The sequence below is a fragment of the Pelodiscus sinensis genome, chromosome 7 (assembly GCF_052426305.1).
Source record: "Pelodiscus sinensis isolate ZL-2025 chromosome 7, ASM5242630v1, whole genome shotgun sequence".
Classification (NCBI taxonomy): Eukaryota; Metazoa; Chordata; order Testudines; family Trionychidae; genus Pelodiscus; species Pelodiscus sinensis.
In genome coordinates, this window is record NC_143058.1 from 68,913,258 (window position 1) to 68,927,643 (window position 14,386).

At 41.4% G+C, this 14,386-nt stretch overlaps 1 protein-coding gene across 1 annotated transcript in view; it reads left to right on the top strand.

The window, feature by feature from the left end:
* The window catches only part of GLS (glutaminase), a 120,935-nt gene that overhangs the window by 101,878 nt on the left and 4,671 nt on the right, over window positions 1-14,386 (top strand). Inside the window, exons 15-17 of the mRNA XM_075934201.2 lie at window positions 7,893-7,954; window positions 12,904-12,980; window positions 13,069-13,132. Coding sequence (XP_075790316.1) covers window positions 7,893-7,954; window positions 12,904-12,980; window positions 13,069-13,132 — 203 coding nt within the window. The remainder of the gene's footprint in view (window positions 1-7,892; window positions 7,955-12,903; window positions 12,981-13,068; window positions 13,133-14,386) is intronic.

The following is a 14,386-nucleotide window of genomic DNA, read 5'->3' on the forward strand; positions in this document are numbered from 1 at the left end:
GTGAGCACTTGTCCCACGTTAGTTATTTCATAACTAGATACTGTGAAGTGTGAATCCTTGTTCTTCATTAATTGCCATTAAATCTGAGGGTGGAGAAGGATTTGAAGCGGAAACACTGATGTGCGTTCCTGGACTAGATCCTGGTAATGTGGATTAGCAGTGATAAAGATTTTATTTTCAAAAACAGGTACAGGCAGAATTACCATATGCCCAATTTTAATACACACACCTTTGGGTCAACACAAAGATTTCAGTCATGGCCTTGTGCTTTGATTGATCATAATGATATTTTTCACGTACTACGTAATATTGGCCACTGCCACCATAAGTCCCACTTTGTGGAGAAGTTACCATGTGTCCATTTTAAGAGGAGGGTGATGACATTTAGTTTTCTAGTTGGTACTCTTCTTTCTGGGCCACACAACAAGGCGTCTACCTCACACATTATGTCTGCAGTACACAGTAATTCCTCATTTAACACTATAGATGCATTTCTGACAATATTCATGCTAAGTGAAAACGTGCTATGTGGGGGCCAATTTTCCCATTCAAAATAATGGCAAAGGAGAGGTTGCATTTCAGGTGGTGGTGGCAAAGTCAATTTTTTGTTGGTGCTGGGTCGTCAACGTCAACATTAGATATCTAGAAATACAAGATAATTAGCAACACAAGTTGCCGCAGTTTGTTAAAAAACAAAGATAAACACGTGAGTGAGTGGAGGAGCGCTGTGACCATGTATATTCACCCGTATTACCACTATTTTCACTAATTTATACCTCCATGCCAAGTAGTCCGCCACTTGATTATTTTTGTGTTATTTTGGGGATGGTTGTGTTATTCTAAAAAAGTTCCTAAAAAAAATCATGCTATTGCAAAAACATGTTAAGCAGGCACGTGTTAAACGAGTAATTACTGAACTAACACTCTTTTTCAGAGCAACAAGCAAAATCTGGAACTTTCCAGATTTGTGTGCCTTAGTGGTAGACCACCAGGGGAAGCACATTCATATGTACCCTAAAGATGTTTTCCAGGTAGCCTCTTCAGTGAATTGCTGCTAACAGACTAAAACCATCTTCATGTGGATTGAACACAAGCAATGAATCTGTGTACAAGGCATATAAACAAAGATTTTGCCGTGATACAGTGTTTAAGTAACAATAGTCATGATCAGTGTGTGGTATCAGTAAATTTGCTAGCAGTAATCCAGAGCAGAGGGCAGTCATGGTTGAGGGCATCCCAGAGGATGATCACCTGGAAAGTACTGAAGCCGATAATACTAACATTTAATAAAAAATGTGTAAAGAGGCAATAATGCTTTCTAGGAGCATGGGAGGACACTTGAAAAAGCAGGACACACAGTAATAGATTATAATCCGGGTTCAGTAACCCTGCTCAGCCAAGAGCTTCTGATGGATTTAATCCAGCTTTGAGCTAAATTAATTTTTTCCAAACTGCTGCTTTTCCTGTATGTGCAGCAGCTAAATTTTCTCTCCTGAACTGCTCAGGGGTTTAAGACAGACCGTTAAGTTAAGCAAATACCCTTGTCCAGCACTTCCAGAAGCCAGAAACAATTGATGGGGTGACCCAGACACTCTTTTGCTGAATTGAACATGATCCACAACATGGCATGACCTGGATCTTCTCGAATAGTGCTCTCCAGTATGTGGCTAAGGGAAGAGTGAGCATGAATAGTGATCATCACAGGCATACCTGATCCCATGCAAGGGAATTATTTAAACAAAATAAATGTGTTTGACATTTCTATGCTAACCGTGGTACATTATTCCTATTGTATCACGTGTGAGCAGATGTATTTGTTTATTCTGAGGTATCAGTCTAATGAAATTGAGGTCCTATTTACTCTGTGAAAACAAACCAGCTACCTTGATAATACGAGGAAGGCCCCCTTACTCCAAACATTGTTACTGCACAGTTCTTCTAGCATTGTGTAGATAGGACTATTCGTTGTTAACTGTTTCTAACCCATGCTAATGTTTTTGAGTTGGTTGGAAACTCAGTTGAAATGTGGTCTTAAGTTTTAGATGTTTTAACAGGGTTGAACTACCAGGGTGAAGGGAGCTCTCCTGTCATGGTAGTTCTTCCAGTGTAGACAGTCTTTCTAGCCTCTTGCCTATGAGCTACAAGCTCTTCTTGCCACTTTCTTAACTGGAAAAATCTGCTTTATGCTATTGAGAAATCTAATATGGGAAGTTTGGAGTTGTAAGAGCTGGAAGGGGGATTCTTTAATAATCTTTCAATACCCTCGAGTAGCAGTTTTTGTCTTTATTTAAATGTAGTGTTATAGCCGTGCTAGTCCCAGGATTTAGAAGACAAGACAGGTGAGGTAAGAATCTTTTATTAGGCTAACTTGTTTCTGTTTTTCACCAATAAAAGTTGATACAGTATCAGATAATTGTTCCATTTTGGATTCTGCACTAGAGCAATCCAGTTCATATATTTAAAGATCACTCCTTTATACTTGAAACAAAATACAGGACTATGTAGCACATTAAAGACTAACAAGATGGTTTATTAGATGATGAGCTTTCGTGGGCCAGACCCACTTCCTCAGATTAAATAGTGGAAGAAAATTGTCACAACCATATATACCAAAGGATACAATTAAAAAAATGAACACATATGTGTTAATCTATTACATATGTGTTCATTTTTTAATTGTATCCTTTGGTATATATGGTTGTGACAATTTTCTTCCACTGTTTGTCCATGAAAGCTCATCACCTATTAAACCATCTTGTTAGTCTTTAAAGTGCTACATAGTCCTGTATTTTGTTTCAGCTACACCAGACTAACACGGCTACATTTCTATCACTATCCTTTATACTTGTCCTTCAAGTGTTTAAATCTCTTGAACTGCAGAGTATGTAGTCAGAACTTGCTGCAGTTGTGGAAAGACTCCCCTAGACTTCAGTTGGCTTGCATCAGGCATAAGGTGAATTTTCTAGTCTTGTCTTTGAAGCTGAACAGAAATATGTTTCTACTAATTTGCGTAAAAAAACAGTCAACTTCTGAACATCAGAAATACCATCCCTAACCATTTTATATGGCCAGAGGCGTGGCGATTGCTACTAATCGGACCCTGACTGGTTTCACAGACATAAAATGTTTCCCTAAGCAGCTATCAGTTTATGAACACATTCTACTTTATCTCTTACTATCTACTGGAGGTTTTGCTTTTATGTATTTTGTGTTCCAATACTTAATTTTGCTTCTCATATTCTCTTGCCTACTCCCAAGAACAACATAAAATATTTGGCTACCTTCTATATCAACATTTTCACTTTTGCAGTTAATGACATTCTTTAGCTGTTTGTTTTCAGTTTTTAAAATTAATAACTACTTTGATCTCTTCTGAGCGAACGTCTATAAATACAAACTCCAACATCTGGCCCTTTCCAAGTTACTATTCACATAATATGTTTTCTTTGTACCCGTATTACAAGGTGCAGAAAGCCTTGCTGAATTAATTAGGAATTGAGAGTGCTCAGCGGCTCACAGTTTTTGGTACAGTTTTTAACTTTCATACTGACAGCTTACTGTTTGGGGGTGGACGGGTTCTTGCAAGCATTGTAGCAGTTTTCATACATCCCTGTGGGAGAGTCACTTCCTGAATTAGGTTCTGATAAAATTAAAAGATAGTTAAACTAATTTCCTTTTGGTGCCTATACTTCTAAACACAAGCTTCAAACAGATACCTAGAGAAGTGCACTTTAACCAAACTGTACTTAAACGGGTCAGTAATGGGGTACAGAACTGTCCAACTCCAGCTGATATTAGTTGTGACCAAGTTACCATCTGGTAGCTGTTCAATAGCTTATCTGAAATGAGTTTGTTGATCTCAGTCTAGTCCCGATAATATGTGACGACAGTACAAGCTATAGCCACCACACTGATTGACACTTTCATTGGTAGTCTCAGGAATTGGATGATCATGGAAGCTGAACTACGTATTCCTCCGTAGCAGTGACTCTTCCGAGAACAAGGCAGGGATACATTAGCAGGATAGTGTGAGGCAGTTGCTCCCGTTTCTTCTGATAAATCAAGATCTCAAATTCCTGATCCGTGTTCCATCCTGCAGCAGTTGAGCAATCTGGCCTGAGAGTCCTGAGGGGGTGTGTCCATTTCTGTTTCCCAAGCTCCACCCTTTCCTGCCAGTGCTGCACCCTTGCTCCCCCCACCATTGCACCCTATCCCCTGAGGATGTGGCTTTGAGGATTACTGGGGGCAGGAGGGGGAGTGGTTGGGTCCTCCCACACATCCCACATGGCAGAAGCTGCAGAGAAGCAGCACAAGTGTGCCTGCTAAATGTGCTTTGCTTCTCCATCTCAATAGGGGGAAGGAGTTTGAGATCTTTGTGATAAACAATGATGTCAGTCTGCCTAACAATCTTGAATATTTAGCTTCAGTGCCACTGTGAGGCAGGGCAGTGCAATTCTCCCCATCTCACTGATGGAGATCTGAGGCACAGAGAGCCTCAATGACTTGTCCCATATCACCCAGGGAGTCTCTAACAGAGTAGAGAACTGAACCCTGGATCTCCCAAGAGTTAGGACAGTGCTCTAATGCACGGTCATTCTTCTTGGTTTGGCATTGTTTGTGCCTGTGGTAAAAGGAAAAAAATTAAGTGTGTTGATTAGAAAATGGGTAAACAAGGCATAGATCAATTACAAAGCATTTTCTGTAAGCTATATATAATAAGCAGTGGATTTACATGCAGCCTGTTCCCTGTGTTTGATCTTTTCGAGAGAGAAAAGGGGAGGCTTTAAAACGTCAGTAGTGCCAGAGTGACATTTTTATATATATATATATATATATATATATATATATATATATATATATATATAGAAATGTAGCCGTGTTAGTCTGGGGTAGCTGAAGCAAAATGCAGGACAATGTAGCACTTTAAAGACTAACAAAATGGTTTATTAGACCTCAACTACCCACCCGGAGAAATAAAAAAGCAAATTGAAAGAGCCAGACGAATACCTAAAAACCATCTACTTCAAGACAGACCCAAGAAAACCAACAATAGAACACCACTTGTCATCACCTACAACCCCCAACTTAAACCTGTCCAACACATTATCAATAAACTACAGCCTATACTGGAACAGGATACCATACTCCAAGAGGCTCTGGGAGACAGATCCATAGTGTCCTATAGACAACCACTTAACCTCAAGATGATTCTTACCAACCACCACAGGACATACCACACTAATACCAACCCTGGTACCTTCCCTTGCAACAAACCCCGTTGCCAGCTTTGCCCACATATTCATTCTGCTGATACCATTATTGGACCTAACCAAGTGAGTTATAAGATCAAGAACACATATTCCTGCGCATCCAGAAATATAATTTATGCTATCATGAGCCAAAAGTGTCCGTCTGCTATGTACATTGGACAAACATCTCAGGCACTTCGCCAAAGGATTAATGCCCACAAAACAGATATCAGACAAGATCACAAAGAAAAAACAGTTTCTTGCCATTTTAACCAGAAAGGACACTCTCTCAATGACTTAACCACCTGCGTTCTGCTACAAAGACCTTTTACATCTGCACTTGAAAGGGAATCCTCTGAACTGTCATTCATGTTAAAATTCGACACTCTCCGGGAAGGAATGAACAAATGCTCAAACTATCTTACCCATTACCATGATAGCTTCCCCAATTATCACCTCTAATACCATTAGCTCACAGACATCCCACTCTCCCCACCTCTAATATCATCAATTCATAGACACTTACCTTCCTTCCTTCCCCACCCCTCCTGCATCCCCCTCATGTTCTGAAATGTGATTTGTCCTTTTCATATGTGTTCATTTTTTTAATTGTATCCTTTGGTATATATGGTTGTGACTATTTTCTTCCACTATTTGATCTGAGGAAGTGTGTCTGGCCCACGAAAGCTCATCATCTAATAAACCATCTTGTTAGTCTTTAAAGTGCTACATTGTCCTGCATTTTGCTTCACACAATATATATATTTGTCTTTCTTCTTTTTTTTTCTTCCTTTCCCTCCCCTTCCTTTATTTATTCTTGGATCTGGACTTTTAATACTCCAGTCATCTGAAGAAGTGGGTTGTGCCCATGAAAGCTCATGATACCATCTACGTGTTTTGTTAGTCTTGAAGGTGCTACTAGATTATTCGTTGTTTTTTAAGTTTTTCCAGTTACAGACTAACTCGGTGACCCCTCTGAATTTTTTATCATGGTAGGCAAGTAAATATAAGTAACAAGCTTGAACTCTTGCCACATGTTGCACATGTTAATGATACAGGTCTGTCTGTGCATGAGTTGCAGCCAAGCACACTACAAGAACAATAACTCACAGCAAGTATATTGGCTAATAGTAGAGAAAAGAATAATGACAAGAATTGAAGGGTGAGTTCTCAGAGCCTTGCCTTGCAAAGTAGCCAGTGCCCTCACCTCCCACAGAAGTCATTGGGAGTCGCAGATTCCTAGCACCTCGCAAGACTAGGCCCTGATTTAATAGGGTTTGGATTTTGTCATTTTCTCCACAAAAAGGCAGCAGGTGACTTAACTCAATGAGCCTATGACTCTAGGGTAACCCCAGGAAATTGGCCGAGTGCTAAAGCTCAGGGCTTGCATCAGTGTCAACACAAGGAGGCAAAGCAGGAGGACAGTAGGTCAGTGAGTCTGTGCTAATGGTGATTCAAGGTAACCCTGCTAGTGTTCATGCTGCTGGACCAAAGATGGTGTCTGTGTCCACCTTAGTCTTTGAGTTTCAAGTTTTGAGGCCATACCCATAAAGATGCTGCAAAGATGTGATTTGTTTATGTCCTTTTGTTTTTTCTGTATAGATTACTGTGCTGCTTTATAACTAATCTTTATTCAATACTGGATAGGGAAATTTATGTGAAAAGATTCCACAGTTCTAGCTTATAAAAGGTGCAAATGATGACAAAACACCCCAATGTCCCATGAACACAGCCACGCTGTTCGGGGAACAGATGGAGAAGGCTGTATGTGGTAGAGAATCCAAGAAGAATTGTGATTCTGAATTTGTTTTAATGATCATCTATAAAGGAGACAGAGTTCAATCCAAACTGAATGGATTAGTTTATGCTTGGGAACCTTACTGATGAAGAATAGTACTGGGCAATGTTGCAAATCCCATTTTAATAGGCTAAGACTTGGTATCTCTAGCTGGCCATAAATGCTTATGAAACTGTGAAATATATATTCAGGACTTGTTATCTAGAGCAGCCTTTCTGAAATGAATCTTTGTTGTCTTTCTTATACTTATTAGTTTGTCTTCTTTTTATTACTTAACACTGTGAAGCATTCTGGGACGTTGTCTGTAGAAAGCCTCCATACTGTATTAGCAAAAGTAATGGAAAATACGAGCAATAACAATATATTGAGAAAGGTGCTGTATGCAGGTTTCCTCAGATAGCTTTTCCTTGGCATACTAGGTGCTGACTGGTAACATCTCGCTAGTCTTCAAGTCCTGGGTCTCTATTCATCCTTAAGCAATCTGTCATGATGAATTATGTAAATCATGCAACGGGTTAGAGATTCGGTAATATATAATGTTATGTTTAAACGAGAAATACAATTTGATCAACAAAGGAAAATATTTCTAAATTTTTTGTAATTATAAAATACAGATTGTGTTGTACAGAAAAACTAAAAAGTGGTATATTCCGAGTTGGACCAAGAAGCATTACATTGCCAGTGATGAAGCTATTTGGAATTTGATCTGAAAGCCTTTTTAGACTGTATTAAAAATATACCCAGATACATTCTTACATAGTTCACATTTGCCAATAGTGCCCTTGCTATAGCTTTGCTTTCTCACCTCAAGAAAAAAAAATAACTTTTTCCTTCTCACTTCACAGGTAAAGTCTGTGATAAATCTGCTCTTTGCTGCTTACACTGGGGATGTATCTGCACTCAGAAGGTAAAATCAATATGCAATTGGGGAAAGGAAATCACTTGTGTTTCAGCTACTATTGCACATGAATTCTGAACATAAGACCATGGTAGAAGACATTATCATGAAATCATAGAATTCACAATTCTAAGGAGGGGTAGAAGGGAGAACAGCAAAATAGAGACAATGGATTTCGGGAAGGCGGATTTTGGTAAGCTCAGAGAACTGATAGGTAAGGTCCCATGGGAATCAAGACTGAGGGGAAAAACAACTGAGGAGAGCTGGCAGTTTTTCAAAGGAACATTGTTAAGGGCCCAAAAGCAAGCTATTCCGCTGTGTCGGAAAGATAGAAAATATGGCAAAAGACCACCTTGGCTTAACCACGAGAAATGCATGATCTAAAAATGAAAAAGGAGTCATATAAAAAATGGAAAGTAGGACAAATTGCAAAGAATGAATATAGGGAAATAACACAGGAATGCAGGGGCAATATTAGAAAGGCAAAGGCACAAAATGAGCTCAAACTAGCTACAGGGAATAAAGGGAAACAAGAAGACTATTTATAAATACTTTAGAAGCAAGGGGAAGACCAAGGACAGGGTAGGCCCATTGGTCAGTGAGGAGGGAGAAACAGGAACAGGAAACTTGGAAATGGCAGAGATGCTTAATGACTTCTTTGTTTCGGTCTTCACCGAGAAGTCTGTAGGAATGCCTAACATAGTGAATGCTAGCGGGAAGTGGGGAAGTTTAGAAGATAAAATAAAAAAACAACAAGTTAAAAATCACTCAGAAAAGTTAGATGCCTGCAAGTCACCAGGGCCTGATGAAATGCACCTTAGAATACTTGAGGCGCTGATAGAGGAGGTATCTGAGCCTCTAGCTATCATCTTTGGAAAATCATGGGAGACAGGAGAGATTCCAGAAGACTGGAAAATGGCAAATATAGTGCCCATTTATAAAAAGGGAAATAAGAACAACCCAGGAAACTACAGCCCAGTTAGTTTAACTTCTGTGCCAGGGGAAGATAATGGAGCAAGTAATGAAGGAAATCATCTGCAAACACTTGGAAGGTGGTAAGGTGATAGGGAACAGCCTGCATGGATTTGTAAAGAATAAATCATGTCAAACCAATCTGATAGCTTTCTTTGATAGGATAACAAGTCTTGTGGATAAGGGAGAAGCGGTGGATGTGGTATACCTAGACTTTAGTAAGGCGTTTGATACGGTCTCCCATTATATTCTTATTAATAAACTAGGCAAGTACAACTTAGATGGGGCTACTATAAGGTGGGTGCATAACTGGCTGGATAACCATACTCAGAGAGTAGTTATTAATGGTTCACAATCCTGCTGGAAAGTTATAACTAGTGGGGTTCCGCAGCGGTCTGTTTTGGGACTGGCTCTGTTCAACATCTTCATCAACGATTTAGATATTGGCATAGAAAGTACGCTTATTAAGTTTGCAGATGATACCAAGCTGGGAGGGGCTGCGACTGCTATGGAGGATAGGGTCGTAATTCAAAATGATCTGGACAAATTGGAGAAATGGTTTGAGGTAAACAGAATGAAGTTTAATAAGGACAAATGGAAAGTGCTCCACTTAGGAAGGCACAATCAGTTTCACACACACAAAATGGGAAACGACTGTCTGAGAAGGAGTATGGCAGAAAGGGATCTAGGGGTTATAGTGGACCACAAGCTGAATATGAGTCAGCAGTGTGATGCAGTTGCAAAAAAAGCAAACATGATTCTGGGATGCATTAACAGGAGTGTTGTGAGCAAGACATGAGAAGTCATTCTTCCGCTCTACTCTGCACTGGTTAGGCCTCAGTTGGAGTATTGTGTCCAGTTCTGGGCACTGCATTTCAAGAAAGATGTGGAGAAATTGCAGAGGGTCCAGAGAAGAGCAACAAGAATGATTAAAGGTCTAGAGAACATGACCTATGAAGGAAGGCTGAAAGAACTTGGTTTGTTTAGTTTAGAAAAGAGAAGACTGAGTGGGGACATGATAGCCGTTTTCAGGTATCATAAGGAGGAGGGAGAAAACTTGTTCATCTTGGCCTCTGAGGAAAGAACAAGAAGCAATGGGCTTAAACTGCAGCAAGGGAGGTTTAGGTTGGATATTAGGAAAAAGTTCCTAACTGTCAGGGTAGTCAAACACTGGAATAAATTGCCCAGGGAGATTGTGGAATCCCCATCTCTGGAGATATTTAAGAGTAGGTTAGATACATTTCTATCAGGGATGGTCTAGACAGTATTTGGTCCTGCCATGAGGGCAGGGGACTGGACTCGGTGACCTCTCGAGGTTCCTTCCAGTCCTAGTATTCTATGAGTCTATGATTCTGTGATTGCTGCTTTAATACTCCAAAGTAGCAGGGCCATTTAAACACACAAGGTGTTAGAAGCAGTGCTAGATCCTATCAAGCTCATTTTTTTAATATCTATTCGTCAGATTCCTGACAGACCAAGGAGTTAAGCTCGTTATATAATCAGTCTCCATATCAAAACTTCATGTTGATAACATGAAAAATAATTTGTACATCTGGTTATAGCCAGAGGTGTAACAATATAAAATGGCATCATGATGCATGGACATAAACTGATTTTTCCCTTTGTGTCCACGTTCTCTTCATCTCAAATCTTTTACAGCAGTGGAAGCTCAAGCTGAGTTCTAGTCTACCTTGTAAATCAATTCCTGAATTATGAGCAGAGGTCAAACGTAGGAATGTTTATTGCTGGTGATGTAGGAGCCGAGAGAACGTTGCTTGATTTTCAGATCCCAAGTACTATAGAGCTGGCAGCATTTAAAAAATCCTTTCCATTTTACACTGAGCAGATTTCACAAGAGTCATTGACAGAGCAGATGAATGTGGAAGGCCTAGTTCTTCACTGTACCATTGCAAAGCTGGGACAAAGCTGGCTGCAGAGCTGCTCTAGGAGCTTTATAGTGGTTTGAGATCCTTCCTGCACAGGGTAGATTCTTCATAAAATGTCTCTGGCTGATGTAAGTTCCGTTTGCAGTTCATATCTCAGTGAACTTAATCAGTAAGGGTATGTCTACACTACAGCGCTATTTCAAATTAACTTAATTCGAAATAGTTAATTTGAATTAAGCTAATTCGAAATAATGTATCTATACACAAAAACTATTTCAAAATAGTGTTTTGCTATTTCAAAATAGCACATCCACACTAAGTGGACCCTGAACCGAAGTTAAGGCTGGCCGGAACCAGTGCCGGCAGGGCATCAGGTTAGGACTTAGCCTCAGGCAGCAGCCCCACGCACTAACTGAGCTCCGTGCTTAAAGGGACCCTACCCCTACCCAGACAGACAGTTCTCAGGGTTCCCCGCTTACTTGTCTACCTCGATGAGGGACAGCAAAGCAGTCCTGTCTTGGAGTGTCCTGAGTGCCAGAACTCGGGACACCACCGCACTCGGCCACATGGAGCCAGAGCTGCCCCTGGGCATGCTGGTGCATCTCGTGGGGTCATTGCCATCAGCCTGGCTGCACTTGCTGCAGGCTGCCATCCGGGGAGTCCATCGGGGGGCTGTTAGGATGCAGGAGGCCCTCAGTGAGAGCGTCCACCCCAAGGAGCCCTCAGAGCCTCCCCAGTCCTCCCCACCGGGGGCTCGTGCCCCATTCCTCCCTCACATCCTTCCACTTAGCCCTCCCTAGCCCCCCTTCCTGATGTCAAATAAAAGATACGTATGTTTAAAAATAGAAACTGGGTGTATTGAAACAAAACTGGAGGGAGTGAGGGGGGGATGAACTTCTGGGGAGACTGGGAAAAGGAGGTGGGAGAGGGGAAGAAAGAGGCTGGGAGAGGGGAAGGGGAAATCTGGGAGGAGGCAGCTGGAAGGGGGAAGCAAGGAGAAGAAGCGGGAGGGGAAGCTCAGTGGTCAGGGGTGGGGATCTCACGAGACCAACTTGATTTTCACGCAAACCTGCTCCTGCGTTTACATGTGGCCTTGGGTGGCCAGGCTGGCAGCTAACCTGCCGTAGACAGCCACGTTCCTCCATCTAGTGCGGAGATCATGGGCTTTGGGGGCATCCCCCCCAAACCTGAATAAGGTCCATGATCTCCACCTTGGACCAGGAAGATGCCCGCCTTCTCTAGCCCCTGGCAGACTCCTGGGAACTGGTAGACTGCTCCTGGGGAGTGGTGGAGGGCTGGCTGCCAGTGGCTCGCTGGCTCATGTCAGGGGCCCCAGTGGCCACTGCTGGCTCTGGACTGGCAGGCTTAGAGCTGGCACAGGCACTGTGGCCAGGGTCTACCCCTTTAATGGCTCCGAGGCTGGGGGAGAAGAAAGTAAGTTTTCCTAGTTGTGCCCAGAGTGGCCTCCAGGGATCCCTGGGAAGGGTTGGAGGCCCCCTATTTTGAATTAAGTGTCTACACAGCACTTAATTCAAAATAACAGTCGTTATTCTGAATTAACTTCAATAGCGTCTATACATGCAAACCGCTATTTCTAATTAAATTTAATTCGAAATAGCGGAGCCCTTAATTCGAATTTGGTAAACCTCATTCTACGAGGAGTAACGCCAAATTCAAAATAGCTATTTTGAATTAAGTGTTACTCCTCGTTGCATGTTACTCCTCATGCAATGAGGAGTAACAGTTAATTCGAGGGAAGGGTTTTAGATCGGAGTACCGCATCTACACGCAGCGCGTTAATTCGGGCTTCCAGCATTTTAAAATGGCGACCGGCCGCAGATATGCTAATCAAACGTGGGATATTTAAATCCTGCGCTTCATTAGCAACTTCGGTATGCTTCATTTGCCTCCCTAGTTCGAACTGGGGGCAAGTGTAGACAATACCCTCTTTTATTAAAGTTCAGATGAAAATATAATGTTCTTTTGCTAGTACTTAAATCCTGCCACAGAGGGCATCTCATTGTTTTACACTAAAAGTGTGATTACGTCTGTATTTCTTTAATTATTTCTGAGAGTGACTTTTTGAATTTGGTCTTTCAGATTTGCTTTGTCAGGTATGGATATGGAGCAAAGAGATTATGATTCACGAACAGCATTGCATGTAGCAGCTGCAGAAGGTAGTGTCTCTTGATAAATAAGATATAAGCTATTAATTTAGTGGTTTTAATTTAAAAAAGTATATTAAATCCTTCTTTTATTTTATAGGTCATGTGGAAGTAATTAAATTTTTGCTGGAAGCCTGCAAAGTGAATCCTTTCCCCAAAGACAGGTGAGTAATTGTGCTGCTGGTGTGAAGGACGGGAGCGTGTGTAGCTAATTATATTAATGAGTCCAGCTTTAGTGCAGTCTGTTGACTAGAGTTCTTGTTTCCTCTGAAATCTCATGTGTTGTTGAAAGTAGGAACAACTGGGACCATCTGATCTAGCCAGCTAATTTGTAGCAGGTGCTAGAGCCCATTTGATCCAACAACACTAATTCTCCCCTCTCCCCTATTCCCATTAAAGAAGCAGGAGTTCCAGACATCAGTAGGGAAAATTGAGAAAATAAAGCAACTGCTGCAGAATTTTCTTTCAAAAGTGGCATGAAGGCAAGAAAAAGGAATGTATAGATTGATGTGCTTGTGTGAATATATCTGCAGAATTTGCACATAAACATCTCTCACACCCCACATTTGTGTGTGTTCTTCTCCAACATGCGCAGTAAATCAACACAACAGACTTCGAGTGCCCCAGAGACCACAAATTAGACAGGGATTGAAAGCACCAGAGTAGATTTATTGCCAAGCGAGGTACAATAATAGTTGTCACCAAATAGACTTGCTGCTGCACCACTATACATATGTATGTCACGACAATGGAATAATACCCAATCAGTACCATTGATTCAGCATTGTCCTCACGGTCAGCTGACGACCACTTTTTGGGGTGCATTTTTGTACATAAAATGCATTCTAAAAGGAACCCATATTGCTACAGAGTTCTTACGCCAAGATTAAACTGTAATCAAGGTTGGTGGGAAGTTTATAATGTATCTACATCTGCTCTAACTACCAGCTTTTCCATTAAAACTCCTCAAGGGACGAGTTTGTCCTATGCCAAACGGATCAAGATCAACATTAGGAAACATACTTCAGTAAAAATAATTTGTTTTTGGGGGTTGATTTACTTGGTGTGAGGAAGTAAAAAATGACTCTGTTGGAATGCTGTATTTTGAGATTTCTTACTCCTGTTTAAAAAGAGGGAATACACAATTGTATGCAATGAGCTTTGCATATTGTTGTTATATTTAGGAAAGTTTGTTGATGACGTGTAGGGATGTGAATGGTTAATCTGGATTTTGGTCACCCTTATCAGGTGATGTTTACCAGTTAAGGTTAACCAGTGCAGGTGGTGAGCAGCCCCCCCATCCACTGCAGGCTAGGGGTTGCTTCAGTCCTGTGGGGCCTGCTGTGGGCAGCTGGAGTAGGCCCAGCTGGAGTAGGCCCTGTCCACAGCAGGCCCAGCCCGGGCGTGCTGCGGACAGG